The sequence below is a fragment of the Callospermophilus lateralis genome, chromosome 7 (assembly GCF_048772815.1).
Source record: "Callospermophilus lateralis isolate mCalLat2 chromosome 7, mCalLat2.hap1, whole genome shotgun sequence".
In the NCBI taxonomy this organism is placed as follows: Eukaryota; Metazoa; Chordata; class Mammalia; order Rodentia; family Sciuridae; genus Callospermophilus; species Callospermophilus lateralis.
In genome coordinates this window covers 11971092-11987207 of record NC_135311.1, presented here as the reverse complement: position 1 = coordinate 11987207, position 16116 = coordinate 11971092, and the positions used below count along the sequence as shown (strand labels likewise).

General features: G+C 46.0%; 1 protein-coding gene across 1 annotated transcript in view; it reads left to right on the top strand.

Moving 5' to 3' along the window:
- The window catches only part of Cfap45 (cilia and flagella associated protein 45), a 41717-nt gene extending 26872 nt beyond the window's left edge, over positions 1-14845 (top strand). The window contains exons 8-13 of the mRNA XM_076862399.1: positions 1592-1721; positions 6450-6596; positions 10624-10737; positions 11300-11493; positions 14201-14425; positions 14767-14845. Of these exons, the coding sequence (XP_076718514.1) occupies positions 1592-1721; positions 6450-6596; positions 10624-10737; positions 11300-11493; positions 14201-14425; positions 14767-14845 (889 nt within the window). The remainder of the gene's footprint in view (positions 1-1591; positions 1722-6449; positions 6597-10623; positions 10738-11299; positions 11494-14200; positions 14426-14766) is intronic.
- The last annotated feature ends 1271 nt before the right edge of the window (positions 14846-16116 follow it).

The following is a 16116-nucleotide window of genomic DNA, read 5'->3' as shown; positions in this document are numbered from 1 at the left end:
CTCTTTTTTTGACTGACTACCCTTCTTCTTCTTCTTTTCCCTCCTGGAAAAGGAAAAATGGGAGAAGACAAGATCAGGATAAAAATCAAGGGAAGCAACATGAGATTCCCATTCTTCCGATGAAATGAGCAGGAGCAGTGAGCGAAGGATCTACGTGGGGATCTTTTTCTTTCTGTAGAATGTGACTTTGCTGTCACCTCCCCTGATAACCCTCCCTCACTTCACCAGGCAGGCTTAGTGGCTTCCTTGTCTGTACCCTGCCATTCCGTATTTATACTCTCAGGTGCCACTTGTGTTGTGGCTCCCTGGTCCTCGCTAGACTGGGAGCTTATTGAGCACAGAGGTCCTGCCATTCGTTTCTGAAGTTCCTGGGCCTTGCAGGGTGTTCAGCCTGGAATAGGTACCTCATTCACATTAGGATGAATAAATTCATTTTCCCTTTTTTCATTTTGCAGAAAAGGGAAAGTCCTAGGGTAGGTAGATTACAGAATCAGAGTGTCCTAGAGTTAGAATACGAACCATATGATACATGAATTACTTCTGTGAGCAGTTTTCATGCCACGTTGGAGGGCAGTTTTATCTAAAGAGAATTGTGCTTTGTAAGCTCTTGAACCATTCATCTCTGTGCTTCTAGTAGCTACCCAGTAGACCATCTTAGGCTCCCAGTTAAAGTTATTTTAGTGGCTAAGTGGCTGTTTACCTTCTGCATAAATAGCTCCGATAAAGGGAAAACTTCTGCCTCATTAGGCAGAGCCAATGATTTGACCTGGTTGAGCCCAGTCCGGCTTCCATGTAGATCTTTTGCTCACCACTCCTGCTTATTTTATCTGAAGTGTGAAGCCATTCAAGTGCTCCATCAGAATGGGAGTCTCATACTGCTGCCCTTGATTTCTATCCTGATCTGGTCTTCTCCCATTCTCCCAGGCTTGACTCATGATGTGGGGGTCTGCATGCTTCCAAGTTCATTGACATCCCAGTACACACAGGGATCCCTGGAAGTGCTGATTGTAGACCCACTTTCTCTGCTTCTTACTGTTGAGCTTGGGCTTTGCCCAGTGGAGAGACTTCGTCAGACTCAGCCCTGTCTACCAGCAGCCGACAGTCGCAAATGTGAGGGAGAATGTAAAAAAGACAGTTGTCACGCTAGGCGTGGAAGACAAGATAAACTGGGCGATAGCAGAAGCACTAGAGGAATTAGACTTTTAAATTCTGTGCAGTTCTGTGAGGTTAGCATACCATGCTAGCTTCCCATACTCTGAGAAGACTTGGGAAGAACAGGCTTCCAGTAACTAGTTACATATTGAAAAAGAGACGCTGTATTAAGCTGTCGGGTGACTCCTGGGCAAACAGATTGGAGAGGAATCTCAGGAAGGATGGGTCCCCAGAGCCAATAGCTGAGAAAAGAGGGACCGATCCCCCAGGACTTGCTGGGGAAGGACTTTGGTCTGGACCCATCAAGCCTATCCAGGTTAAGGGGCATGTGTCAAATTGTCCCTGAAACTGCCCGTCTTGGGGATTATTTGGATGGAGGTTAGAGCAGAGAGACATGGACCCGTGGTTCCTGAGACACTGTGGTGCCGTTCCCTCCTAGGGGAAGACGGCACATTGTGAAGCAGATGGAAAGGAACCGGGAAGAGCGATCTCTGCTTTCGGAGCAGCGGGAGCAGGAGAAGGAACAGATGCTGGAGTATTTGGAACAGCTGCAGGAGGAAGACCTTCGGGTAACAGGGCTAGACAGGTCATGCCAAGTTTCCCCCAGCAACCACAGCAAAGTACTCCAAGATTTTGGGATTCAGGGTGTGGGCTGATTTCTGTTAGGCACATGCTCATTTCACAACATCGTCACCATCAACCTTTTAATGCCATGTTAAACATTTATTTGGCCACGGTGCCATGCTGGGGGATGAGCAGTGATTTGGATAGACACTGTCCCTGTCTCCTGGGGACTTTGGGTCTCAGTGACATATCCATGTGAACAGACACATAAAGGAAATATACTGGCTGCATGCTTTGCACAAATAAACACAGGGAAGTTTTACAGTCTTCCCTCAATTATCTAGGTCTATTATCTAGTTTGTATGAACAGTAGCAGTGTCTTAGTTCCAGGCTCCCCGCTGTTACCTCATTCAAAGTGCAGAGCATCCCATGGTCATTAATTGTGTGGTGGAGCCAACCCAAATAAAATTAGTAGGAATATCTATTGCAAAATCAAACCAAACCAAACAAAAAACTGATGAAATAGCTGCCCAAACTAAATAGACTTAAAAACTCCTCTTTTATTTGCCTTATCTGATCTGTTTCAGTAAACAAAAGTACAGCAGGGGACACAGCAGGGATTTGGAGCATTGATTTGTTTTGTTCCTTTCAATTTTTTTTTTATTCAAAAAATTTCACACAGAAAAGGTGAAAACACTGTATCACACCCATCAATTTTTCATTTAGATTTAACAATCGCTAACAATTTGTTTTAGTGGCTTGTTTTTTTCTTTCTTTTTCAGTACTGGGCATTGAATCCAGAGAGCTGTACCCTGAGCTACACTCCCGGCTTTTTTTTTTTTTTTTTTTTTTTTCATTTTTGTATTTTGAGACAGGGTCTCTCTTAAGTTGCCCAGGCTGATCTCAAACCTGAGATCCTTCTGTCTCGACCTCCTGATTAGCTGGGATTACAGGTGTGGGCCACTTCTCCCAGCTGTGGCTTGTTTCTTTCTAGGTGTATATACATATTTTGCTAATTGTTAATCTAGTTTAAATTACAGACATCTTGACATGTAGTCACCAATTGTACCAGCCTGCATTTCTGAAGAACCAGGTCACTCTGACATGCCAACAGTACCATTTATCACATCCTCCATCAAAAACTCTAATCCAATGATTCCCTCTTATCACCTAATACAAAATTCATATTCAGGTGTCCTCAGTTGTTCAAAAATGTACTTTCAACTCTTTTCTTCTTTTCAAAACAGGCTCCAATCAAGGTTTGTACATTACAGCTGGTTAAGTCTCTTTAGTACGTTTTGATTTAGAAGAATTTCCTCATTTGCTGATTGATTTATTGTTTAAAATGTATTTTTAGTTTTAATCGACACAGTAATTGTGCATCTTTATGGAGCACATTGCATATCGTATACATTGCATGTGTACAATGTATAATGGTCAGATCAGAGAAAGTAGCCCATCCATCATTTTAGACACTTATTGTTTCTTTGTGTTGGGAACATTGAAAATCTTCCTTACTAGCTATTTTGAAATGTTCAATTAATTGTTGTCAGCTGTAATTATCCCTCCGTGCTACAGAACATAGAAATGATTCCTGCTATTCACTGTGTCCCTGTACCCATTAACCGTCTTATCCCCCCATCCCCCTCACCACGCATTAATTTTGAGGCATACAGGTCATATGCCTTAGGCTAGCTTTTTTCTTTTTCTCTTTTGGTAGTTCTGGGGATTGGACCCAGGGTCTTGCCTATGCTAGGCTAGTGTTCTACCACTGAGCCCTAGCCCCAGCCCCAGGCCGTGTGCCTTAAAAATGTCCTGCATTGGTTTGTCTGATTCTTTTTTTTTCATGGTACCATTTAACTTGTGGAGCACATTTTTTTTTGCCCCTCTCCCATGTTTACATTTGATAAACATCCATAAATGTTGACCGGCGCATTCCGTAGTGGTGAGTGACTGGGGACTGTAAAGAGTCCCACAGTCGGGCAGACTTCAAATTATGAAGGTCCTGCAGAGAGAGGCCCCAGGGTGAAGGGTGGGAGGAAGATCACCTGGATAGTTGGAGAAGCCGAGGGCACATGGTTTGGTGAGGTGCTTGAGAAGGGGACTGAGGGGGTCAAGAAGACAGAAAGACCTGGCCAAGTTACTTCAGTTCCTGGTGAAGAGAGAGGGGGTGAGAGAGGGTCAGGAAGGAGAGGTGTGGGGCAAACATGCAGGGAAGGGAGAAACTAAACTGGAAAACCCAACTAGATGGTGGGGATCGGGACTTGGTGGCCACACTAGAAATTCCAGGAATCAGTGAGTCAACACCATCACATTGGCGTTGTGTCATTGTCCTTTGGATGTCCCTCCAATAGGCACTCCCTGAGTCTCCAGGAAGTATTATTATTAGGCAACTTCAGGGCAGATCCCTGTGCCTGCCCAGCTTGAGAGCTGCCGTGTCATCTCAGGGGGTGCAAGGGCAGTTTCCCCACCTTGCTAGCAAGATGGAGAGAGAGTGCAGGGAGTTTCTCTGGGCTGCTTTGAAGGTCTTCAAAGATGAGAAACAGGGAAAGTCATTTTGTTCCTCGGAAATGAAATGAACCGACCCAAACAACAAACCAGAGAGTGCGTAAATAGGTAAAGAAGTAAGCCAACAAATACCCGATTGCCTGTGTGTTCTGGATCAGAGATCAGCAGCTTCCTTAGCCTTGAGTGTCAATGAGATTAAACAAGGCATGGGGTGGCAACAGGCTCGAAACTGGAAAAGGAGAAGAGTGGAACGGGCAGAGGAGGACAGAGAGAGTGGGGAAATGTGCACCGTTGTGACTCAGGCACCACATGAGCTTGGAGGAGATGGTTGCTGTGTTTCCCTGGCTCAGAGGTTTCATGGAGGAGGGAGTCCCGAATTGGGCTGCGAGCCAAGCCCTGGAGGAGGACACACAGGCAGGGTTGCATGGTTTGAGTGTGTCAGGGCAGAAGCAGAGCCGAGGAGGAGCTGGAAGGCCTGGAAGGATTTAGTCTTTGAAGAAATGTAGGGAGCTGTAAATAGTATGGGAGGTGGGGTGAGCTGGTGGGTAGAAGAGTTTGAAGCAAGGAGGAGTCTGAGACTGATCAGAGGTGCTGGCTTGTGGGCCGCTGCACAAAATTGCAATGCCCTTTTGCTTTGTGACCTGAGAACGTGCCTGAACATCTGATCATTGAGAGATTTTGGAGGCTCAGGGCTGGAAAAGGCAGGGGTTCTTTCCTTAGAAAGGATTTTATCCCTCAGGGTCATGTTGGTACTCTGCTCTCCATTGCTCAGAAACACGTTTCTGTGTCTAAGACCCCCACCCCCCACCTCATGTGCCACTCTCTGTAGTTCTCATTTATCAAGAGTTTAAGTATTGCTTGAATTGAGCAAGATACTTTTGGTGAAGAAAGGGGATGTGACACAGGTCCCTGTCCTCTAGCTGGGACTCAGTGAGCACCTATGAAATGAACAGGACTCTACAAGGTCGTGTATGATCAACTCTCAAGAAATGTGGCATCACCTCAGTACAGAGGGAATTCATAAATGGAGAGAGAACCGAAAGTTGGAATAATCCAGGGTGATTTCTGTAGGAGGGTAAAACTTTAATTCAGACAGAGCAGGTTTCAAAATTCTGGCCGTAGGGTATATTAGCTGTGTGGTCTTGGGAATGTCAGTTAACATTTGGTTTCAGTTTCTTCACCTACACAAGGCCTGCCTTTCCTCGTTTTCGAATAGATTTAGGTATTAAAGATAGCCCATACTGCCAGGCACAGTGGTGCACGCCTGTCATCCCAGTGGCTCAGGAGGCTGAGACAGGAGGATGGCCAATTCAAAGCCAGCCTCAGCTAAAGCCAGGCACTAAGCAACTCAGTGAGACCCTGTCTTTAAATAAAATACCAAATATAGGGCTGGGGATGTGGCTCAGTGATCAAGTGCCTCTGAGTTCAATCCCTGATACAAAAAAAAAAAAAAAGATAGTCTATACAAAGTGACCCAATGAATAGAAAGTACTCACTTAGGGGAACACACACACACACACACACACAACACAACACACACACACACAACACATACACGTACATACATTTTTTAAAAATTTAATTTTTTTTTTCAGTACTGGGGATTGAATCTACAGCAAGCTACATCCCCAGACCTTTTTATTTATTTTTTTCCTGACAGGGTCTTACTAAATTTGCCCATGCTGGCCTTGAACTTGTGGTCCTTCTGTCTCTGCCTCCCCAGTGGCTGGGATCAGCTTTTCCAGGCAATATTTATTTTCTTAGTTATTACTGCTGAATGGAAATTGAAAGTTTGTGCTTATCAGTCAAAAATAAGTGAAAAAAAGAAAAAAAAATCGAGTTTAAAAATAGAAGGAAATTGAAGGCAGGAGGATGGCACAGGAGAAAAGCCACATGACTAGGATTTATAGAATATGTGGGGGCCACAGAGTGGAAGTTTAAGAGCCTCCACTTCCTAAAGGTGTCTGGCGACCAGCAGTGTCAGAGGCCATGGCAAACTCAGGGTGGGTGAAGACGGTGGAGAGGCCATTGGTAGCAGTCACCGTCAGCCCTTGAAAGAAGAGGTTCGGGCTGCAGGCAGCACATCTGTGTCCGCGTCCATTTGCATCTCCCGCCCCCAACCCTCCCCCCGCCGTCAGAGAGACAGTGGCTTTTTTCACTGTCAGGAAGACAGGAGCTTCTTCTTACCTCTTTGAACTCCAAGGCTTTCTTGCTTGCACCGGCAGGACCTGGAACGAAGGCATCAGGAGAAAGTGCAGATGCAAGCTGAGATCAAGCGCATCAACGACGAGAACCAGAGAAAGAAAGCAGAGCTGCTGGCTCAGGAAAATCTGGCCGACCAGATGGTGATGGAGTTCACCAAGAAGAAGATGGTAAGGACCTGGTTCCTGGGGCCTCTGAGCCGCAATGGCATGTCTGTAGCCAGGAGAGGGGCTTCCTACAGAAGGTAGCCACGTCTGCACTTTAAAAATGTACATCCTTTGTTCAAGGACCTGGCTCCCCTCTTCTCCTTGGCCTGACTTATTCATTAACCGAATATCCTAGAAAGGACATCCAAATTAGTGTGTGATTATCCTCATGAACACCTTCGTTAGAAGTTGGTCTGTGGGTCATGGGCAGGAATGGAAGTAAATGAAAATGATTGGTGAAAGTGAAGTTTTTCTAGATTCCTCATGACTTGGTAACCCCGTAAATTCCGTGTTGAGCATCCTATATTGGGTGCTAGACTCGGAAAACAAAGACTTGTCCCTCCCCTTGCAAAGACAACCAGTGAAGCAAAGAGCCTTGTCTGCAGACGGTTATGGGTGGCTCTAGCTCACACAGGTGTGGACTCTTTCTGGGGCAAAATTGAGTGATAAAATGATTGGGGTCTGTGGAAAGTACAAGGGAAGCCTTGGAAGCGTGATTTAGAATGGATGTGGTGTAGGGAAAAAGAGGAAGAAGGAATCAATGTGGCAGGAAAATTGTTTCTTCATGTGTCAGTTTTGTCTCCTCTGCAAATTTTCAAGTTTCATGACAACAGAAAACATTTCACTTTTCTGTGCTCCTTCATGAAGAACAGGTAGAGGGGTTCTTCATGAAGGGTGGGGAGAGGGTGTGGTTATGATTTTCTTTTCTTGTGGTACTGGGGATTGAACCTAGCCCTGCTCTACCACTGAGCCATATCCCCAGACCTTATTTTTTTTTTATTTTTATTTTTTTTGAGACAGTGTCTCACTAAGTTTCTGAGACAGACCTTGAACTTGCGATTTTCCTATCTTAGACTCCTAAGTAACTGGGATTATAAACGTGTACTACTGTACCTGGCCTGTGGTTATAATTTGGAAAGGCATCCTTGGTATGCCCATTTATGCTGAATACAAAATCACAGAAAATGAAAGTCAGGAAAGCTCCGTTATTTTATTTTTTTGAATTTATTTTTTTACTTGCTTTAATTATTTATACATGATAGTACATACATGTTTTTACTTAGGTCATGTAATCATATATGCACATAGGGTAATAATGTCAGATTCATTCTACTATCATTCCTACCCCCATCCCCTCTTCCCTTCCTTCACTCCCCTCTGTTTAGTCCAAAATACCACTATCTCCCCAACCCCTATGGGAATTAGCATCCACATATCAGAGAAAACATTTGGCCTTTGATTCTTTGGGATTGGCTTATTTCACTTAGTGAAATATTCTCCAGTTCTGTCCATTTACTTGCAAATGTCATAATTTCATTCTTCTTTAAGGCTTTGTAATATTCCATTGTGAATGTATAGATTTTTTTATCCATTCATCTGTTAAAGGGCACCTAGGTTGGTTCTGTAGTTTAGCTATTGTGAATTGAGCTGCTATAAACATTGATGTTGCTACACCACTATAGTACGCTGATTTTAAGTCCTTTGGGTATAAACCTAGGAGTGGGATGACTGGGTCAAATGGTGGTTCCATTCCAAGTTTTCTTAGGAATCTCCATGCTGCTTTCCATAGTGGTTACACCATTTTGCAGTCCCACTAGCAGTGTATGAGTGTACGTTTCCCCCACATCCTCGCCAACATTTATTGTTGCCTGTATTCTTGATGATTGCCATTCTGACTGGAGTGAGATGGAATCTCAGTGTAGTTTTGATTTGCATTTCTCTAATTGCTAGAGATGTTGAACATTTAGGAAAGCTCATTTTTTTGGCTTCAGTTTTCTTACTGGATTTTGGATTTATGCAAGCAATGGAACAAGAATGCACAACTATGGAGGTGGTTTGCGCATAACAATGACTACAAAATCACCATTTGCTGAGCACTTAGACTGTGTGTTTAAGCTCTTGTGCTAAGTGTTTTACATGTGTTATTATTATTATTATTATTATTATTATTATTATTTTGGTATTGGGGATTGAACTCTGAGTCTTGCATATGCTCTACCACTGAGCTACACCCCTAGCTCTGTTGTCTCATTTAATCTTGATAACAGCCATGGGAAGTAGCTATTGATTGATTCAGAATATACTGAATGCTTCAATGTGTGTCCAATATTAGACTCGGCTGAGAGAACCCAGAGTAATGCAGTGTACACTGAATGGAACGCAACAGTGGCTTCCCGGAATGGGTGCTGTGGTGATAATGAGTTGATCATGTGCAGGAGCAGGTGAACAGAGTTGCTGACTGCAGCTGAGAGTCTGTGGTGGTCATGATGAGGAAGGAGGGTGGTGAAATGATGCTGGAGAGCTGAGAGCCATTGTTGGCAGGTGCCTTGGCCCTTGAAGGAAACTGGTGGGGGGTGGTATGATCAGGAACTGTAGATCCCTGAGCAGGAGGGAAATATGTCTTGTATTCTTCCATGGAAAGGACATGGGCAGGTGATGCTGGGAGAGGCTGGGGACTGGCAAAAGGATCAGATACTCGGGCACTTCTACAGTCTACTTTAAGTGTCTAAGTGCAATCACACATCACTGAATGATGGGATACATCCTGAGATATGAGTCATTAGGTGATTTCATCATTGTTGAACGTAACAGGTGTATGCCAACTAAGATGGCTCCAACACCACGGGTGACATTATCTTAGGGGACCATCGTCATATACATGGCAGGTCATCCCTGTGCACCTCATGGCTATATTCACTAGCCCTTCACCTCCCCCACTGGTGCCTTTCAATGGTGTTGCAGCCAGAACTAACCCTTCAGAGCTAAAGGCAGAGACTGGCTGTGGAATCATCCCAAGTTCCCTGCCCTGCCATACAGGGCAAGGTAGAACAAAGGAACCAGCTGACACAGTTTGTTGGGCAGGATGAACAAGGGATGACAGAGATTCTTTATAGGAAGATCACATTTCCATTCAACCTTTGTTGTTAGACTTGAGAAATACTGGTCTCTTGAGAAACAGTGGTTGGTAGGTGGGCACAGTGGTACATGCTTGTAATCCCAGCGACTTGGAAGGCTGAGGCAGGATGATTGCAAGTTTGAGGCCCACCCAGCAACTTAACAAGACCCTCAGCAACTTAGCAAGACCCGTCTCAAAGCAACAAAGAGCTGGGAGTATAGCTCAGTGGGTAAAGCACCCCTAGTACAGGAGGAGGAAAAGAAGGAGGAGGGGGGCGGGGAAATAGTAACAGAAATAGTGGATTGGAAGCTTTAGAGATGCCATTTCTTTCACAGAGGTGGTAAGGGAACTGATGTTGATGGTTCATTCTTTAGGTGTCTGCTAACCACTGGGGAATTGCCTAAAGGGTGGTTGGCCCTTTGCCCAGGGACTAATGAGATAACCTTCACCTGCGCTCTGCTTTTACAAGACAGGCAGGGAGCCACATTTGTTACTTGGCCCAGTGGCCCTGCAACTTGAAGACTGTGATGTAATGGAAGGAGTTTAAAACTGGGCTCAGGATGCTGTGTTCAAATCCTGTTTGGTAGTTTACTGACTGGGTGATCTTAGGTAGGATCCTCGATCTTCCTGAACATCAGTTTTCTCATCAATAGTGTCCATCCCATAAGATCAGAATTGCCTAGGATAATTCAGGGGGAAGCCTTTTTTCAACAATGAAACATTTTACAGGTGCTATATCTCTTTTTTTTTTTAATGTTCATTCATTTCTATGTTGTTTTATTTTTTACTCTCTTTTTTTTTAATGTACTGGGGGATTGAGTCTAGGAATATTCTACCTCTGAGCTAGAATATTTTTTTTGCATCTTATTTTGAGGGTCTCACTAAGTTGCTGAGGTTGGCCTTGAACTTGCAATCCTCCCACCTTGGCCACTGAGTTGTGTTTATTACAGATGTGTACCGTATGCCTGGCCTCTTTTGCCTGTTTTAAAAGGAGTGGTAGGGGAGATGTTGGAAAATGTGTTGCAGGGGACCCTGTTTGTCTGGGCAAGGCTGGGGCAATGAGAACTGTTCTATGAGGCCTTTGCTTCCTTGCAGGCTCGAGAAGCAGAGTTTGAGGCTGAGCAGAACAGAATCCGGAGGGAAAAAGAGAAGGAGTTCACCCGCCTGAGGGCCCTGCAGGAGAGGGCTCAGGATTACCAAGCGGAACAGGTACCTGTTTCTTCTCCGTCTCGACTTCCCTCTTTCTCTGCTACTCCAGCAGCTGTACCTTTGACGGCCTGTAAACTAGCCTCAAGGATGGAGGTATAAAAGAGAGGACACAGGCTTTCTATAGTAGACTGAGGAGGATGGGGTGGTTCTGCCCCCCAGTGCCCATGGCAGTAAGGCTTGAACAGAATTATGGCTTAAGATCTGAGTGAAAGTCTTTGGCTGCACCACAAAGGAATTTCCACCTTAAGTGGAAATAGGTCACCAGAGGAAACTATGGCCTCTCCACCATTAGCAGTTTTTAAAACTAGAAGCACTGAAGGGGACTGCCTGGAGGAGTCTGAGGAACAGGGAAAGAAGTGGACTGAGTAGGGGTAGAAGGCCAAGATGACCCCCTCAGGGGGCCTTCTGACCCCGAAGTTTCTAGGCTAGGATTCCTTCATTCTTTCCTAAAATAATTTGCTGCCAGAGAAGCCCATGGTGCTTTAGAAAACAGACCAAAGATACCTGGGCCCGGTCTGGACCTGAGGTTTTCGGGGCTCTCACTGGCCCCCCACCTTCCCAGGATGCCTTGCGGGCCAAGCGCAACCAGGAGGCTGCGGACAGAGAATGGCGCAGAAAGGAGAAGGAAAATGCACAGAAGAAGATAGAAACGGAGGCTAAACTACGGAAAACAAGGATGGAACAGGTGGCTTTCAAGGAGCACAGGCTCGCCGTTCAGGTGCAACAGGACCGGGAAGAGTTCGAGAGGATTCTTCGGTAGGAGGGGCTCGGGAATCTTGGCTTCGTGTCTGCCCTGTAGTGGACCAGTGTGGGCTCTGCAGCAGGGAGGGGCACAGTGCATGAAGGGGAGCCTTCTGGCAGTTTAACAGATAGATGCACATCCATGCAGTACTCCAGCTAGATGGGCGGTTGACATACTTCAGACACCCAGTAATCCAGGGGTGGTGTTGCAGGCCTCCCCCAGCTAGAGCCAGGAGGATGGAAAGTTCGAGGCCAGCCTTAGCAACTCAGGTTTCTCATCTACTGAGACCCTGTTGCAAAAAAAAAAAAAAAAAAAGGACTAGAAGTAGTGCAGTGATAGAGTGTCCGTCCCTAGGTTCTATCTCCAGTATGGAGTATGAACCCAAACAAACATACAAACTACCGCAAAAACAATCCCAAACAAATAACAACAACAATGACAAAACACTCAAGCCAAGTATTTCAGGATTAGAGAATTTGAAAATAGCATCTGGGAAGTGTTTAAGGAATTGGGGGTTATGGGGATAATTTATCCTGAAGAAGTAAAATGTAAATAAAGGTCTATCTAGTCCCTTCTGACCGCCACCCGCCCCGTCCCCATCTGTCTGCAGATTAGTGATGAAGCTTCAAGTAGGAGAAGGTAGGGGGGAGACAGAAGAACCTCAGTCATTAAGGGTTGTGTCACTGGAGCAGGACTTTAAAGTATATCTTTGCCACTGATTCGACAAAAATGTATTGAGCACATCCAGCCAGGCTCTGTGGTGGATGCCACGGAGAGCATTAGAAATTAATCAAAATCGCTTTTTCCTATTTTGTAGGAAGGATGTTAGAGGTTCATATTTTGACCTCACTTTTATTTATCCATCTTTCCTGCACAGTAGCGCTTTATCCTTTTATTTGTATACTTTTGGCTCAGTGGTAATTCCGACATATAAGTGGAAGCTAAGCATTCATATCCATCACTGTTCTGACCCTCCCTCAAAGCAGTCAGTAATCACAGGTACCTTTGGTTTTCCCTCTATTTCTTACCAGTTAAATCTGTTACCACCAGATCTGGCTTAACTGGGAACAGCTTCCTTTTTGTTCTGGTTCAGCCTCTGTGAGATCAGAATTTTTCAAAAGGAAAAAAAAAAAAAACAGACAAAATTGAAATTTGGGGAATCAGAAATTATGCTTAGATAAGTGGGTGGAGTTTGAACAGTTGGACCTCGTTTTCTTGGTCTCCATGCTATAGGACCTTTCTCTTTATCCTGTTTCAGTTAGTGGTGTCCTAGACTAGGCCATCTAGACTCCTAACGGAGGCAGAGCAGCTCTCCATAAAGCTCTGTCCTTGCCAGAACCAGATTCCTGGTCTTCTGCAGGATTGCAAGCTCTCTTTATTTATCCATCTTTCCTGCACAGTAGCAGGAAAAGTTGGACCAGCCTTTGGAGAAGTTCAGTTTTACCCAGTAACTGTGATGCCCTTTGGGACTCTAGCTTTCGCTGCCCTTGGGGTTGTGCCAGTGGTCACTGGACACTGGTAAAGAAGGCAGCTTCCTAAATGCTCCCAAAGATCCTGCCCTAGGGCTCCAGATTGCCTTCCATGTCTCCCCTCTCCTCTCTGGCCTTGTGCCCTTGTACATCTGTGTGCCTTTAATGGAATGAAATTAAAGTTCTACATTTGCCACTGACCCATTTGTCTCTGCTTTGCTTTGTTTTCTTGAAGCATGTGCACTAGCCAGTTATTAAAAGTTGGACCAGCCTTTGGAGAAGTTCAGTTTTACTTGCTGTCCTAGATTAGCATCCAGACCTAGTGTCTCCAGGCCATGTGACCTCCATGATGGGTGCCTTTTCTTTAAGAGTGCCTCTGCCACAGCTAGCAATCCAAATTTTCCCACTTCAAAAGTATAACCTAGGCTGGGGATGTGGCTCAGTGGTAGAGTCCTTGCTTAGCGTGTGGGAAGCCCCTGCTTCCATTCCCAGTACCACCAAAAACCAAACAAAAAAACAAGCCCAAAGTATGGCCTCCCTAGAGACTACCTGATTCTGGGCAGAGGGATGCCTTTAGTTCTCAGCTTGTTGATTAAGCAGATATTGCCTAATCTATCCTACCAAGTGGTTCTTAGACATGCCTGGGACCTTTTAAAAAATACAGATAAGCTATACCACAAATTGTGATTTAAATGGTGTGTGGTGCAGCCCAGATATCAGTATCTTTTGAAATCTTGCAGATGATTCTAATATGCATGCAGATTGTTAACGTTATTATTGTTAGGAAAGGAAGGAAGGGAGAAAGGGAGGAAGGTAGGAAGGAAGATATATTAGAACAAGCTGGAGAGGAGTTATGCATTATTATGAGGGAAGAGTAGGAAAAATAGCTCCCAGGGGGTGAAATCCTGGTTGTAGGACCAGCTACATAATTTGCAGAGCCCGATGAAAAATTAGACTATGGAGCTCCTTGTTAAAAAATTATTAAGAATTTCTCCACCGTGACAGCAGAGCATTACACCAGGCCTGAGGCCCTTTAAAGCATGCCCCTGACTTACAGTTGCATGATCCTGAGGCTGGTTGTGGCTGGTGGGAGGAGGCAGAACACTGCCTTCATGCTAATCCCTGAGTTGAAGAAGAAGTGGGCTGGGGCCTGAGGGCTGTGGTCTCTGAAACATGTCCTTTAGAGGAGCCGCCTTCCCTTGGCAGGACCAGCTCAGCCTAGACCCTTCCACTCCTTGTGCCCCTCCCCCAGGGCTCAGAGAGAGCAGATTGAGAAGGAGAAGATGGAGGAGGAGAAAAAGGCCTCAGAGCGCTTACAGCATGCCAACGAGCTCAGACGCCAGGTACGAGAGAACCAGCAGAAGCAGGTGCAGAACCGGATCGCCACCTTCGAAGAGGGCCGGCGCCTTAAAGAGGAGGCCCAGAAGCGCCGTGAGCGCATTGATGATATCAAGAAGAAAAAACTCGAGGAGTTGAGGTGCACTGGGACCCTTTCTTCCCTGGCTCTTTTCACTTCCCCTAAGAGATGCTGGCATGGCAGTCTGGAAAGTGTAGATTTGGGGGTGACAGGTGTTCAGGGAGGGACCCCTCTCCTGGCTCTAGGCTGGGCTCTAAACTGGGCTCCAGAAGAAGGTTCTGGGACTGGGTCTTCCTGGCTCTCTGGGAGCTCCTTGGCAGTATACTGGCTTGGGGGGTGGATTATAGGAGAAGGCTGGGGTACGGGTCCCCAGGTGTTGTAAACCTCACCCGAGGCCTGCTTTCTTCTGCGTCCACTCTGGTCCAACCCTTCCTGACACCCTCCCTGCATTCTCTCCACAGAGCCACTGGCCTTCCCGAGAAATACTGCATTGAAGCTGAGCGCAAAGCTAACATCCTGCCCACCACCTCTGTGAACTGAGGGGGAGCCTCTGTGACCCTCAGGATGCCTTCAGGGGACAGATTCTTCCCAGTCTTTGGGTGTCCTTAATTGCTGCTAACCTAGACATTTCATAGTTACGGATTAAACCTATTCTACTTTTCTAAGGAACAGCTTTTTTTTTTTTTTTTTTTTTTTTTTAATTGTTGTTGTTGTGGGGATATGGCTGCTCCAGGGGATTAAAGGTGGAGAAAAATAGGTTCCGGGGAATCAGGTGTGATTGTAATCCCAGTGATTTGGGAGGGCTGAGGCAGGAGGGTCACAAGTTTGAGGTCATCAGCCTGGGTACGTGAGACCCTGACTTAAAATTTAAAAGGGGAGGGAGTAATGGGAATGTAGCTGAGTGGTAGAGCACCCTGAGTTCAATCCCTAGTACCACAATACATGAATAAATAAAAAGGTTATGGGAACCCAAGTGTGGGAGGATGTCCTAGACCAGGGGGTCCCTTCGAGTTGGGTTCTGCTGGCTTTTTGCCATCTCCTGCAGTGTCCACTTGCCAGTTTGGAGGCATTTCCAGGCTTGAGGCAGATGCTGGGTTGGGGAGGGCTGGTGTGAGGGCTGGGTGGGGTGAAGCTGGGGAGGGAGAGCTCTTCCGGGGCTCACAACCATGACTCAGACCACATCTGTGGAGGGGGCTGGTGTTGGAGCTTGGTCCATGTACTACTGCAACACAGACACCGGCCCCGCCCTGCCAGGGCACACCCAGGACCCAGCTCCTTACCCAAACACAGCTTCCCTCCCACTCTTGTGGCTGGGCTTTCCCTGATCAACCCCACTCCCGTAAGTGGGGCTCCCCCAAACCATTTTTCTGTTTTAACTTTTCTCATTTTGCTCCAAACCACTCCTTATTCACACATTCACATACTTAACAGAGTACCTGCCGTGAACCAGCCACCTTCTGAGCATTCAGTGACGACAATAGACCTGGTGCCCCTTCCTGGAAGCCTCTCGGCCCTCCCCCAATTTTATGTACCTGTAGAATAATCTCAGCCTTTTTGGAATGACCCTGGGAGTTATTTGGAGTGGGAGAGCCACATTCCAATGATGGAGCACTTCCTGGTGTTGTGTGCCTGGGGGTAAAGGGCCTCCACCTAGCTCCCCAAACTCTGGTGCCCCTCTGCTCCTCCCCACCCCCAGGGGTTTGCTTCTTTTCCCAGATCCAAAGCCCAGTCTTGTCTTCCTCCATGCATCCTGCACTAGAGGAGGCAGAGGACAGCTGCTGGGCGCGTCCTTGGTGTTTGCAACGCCAGGT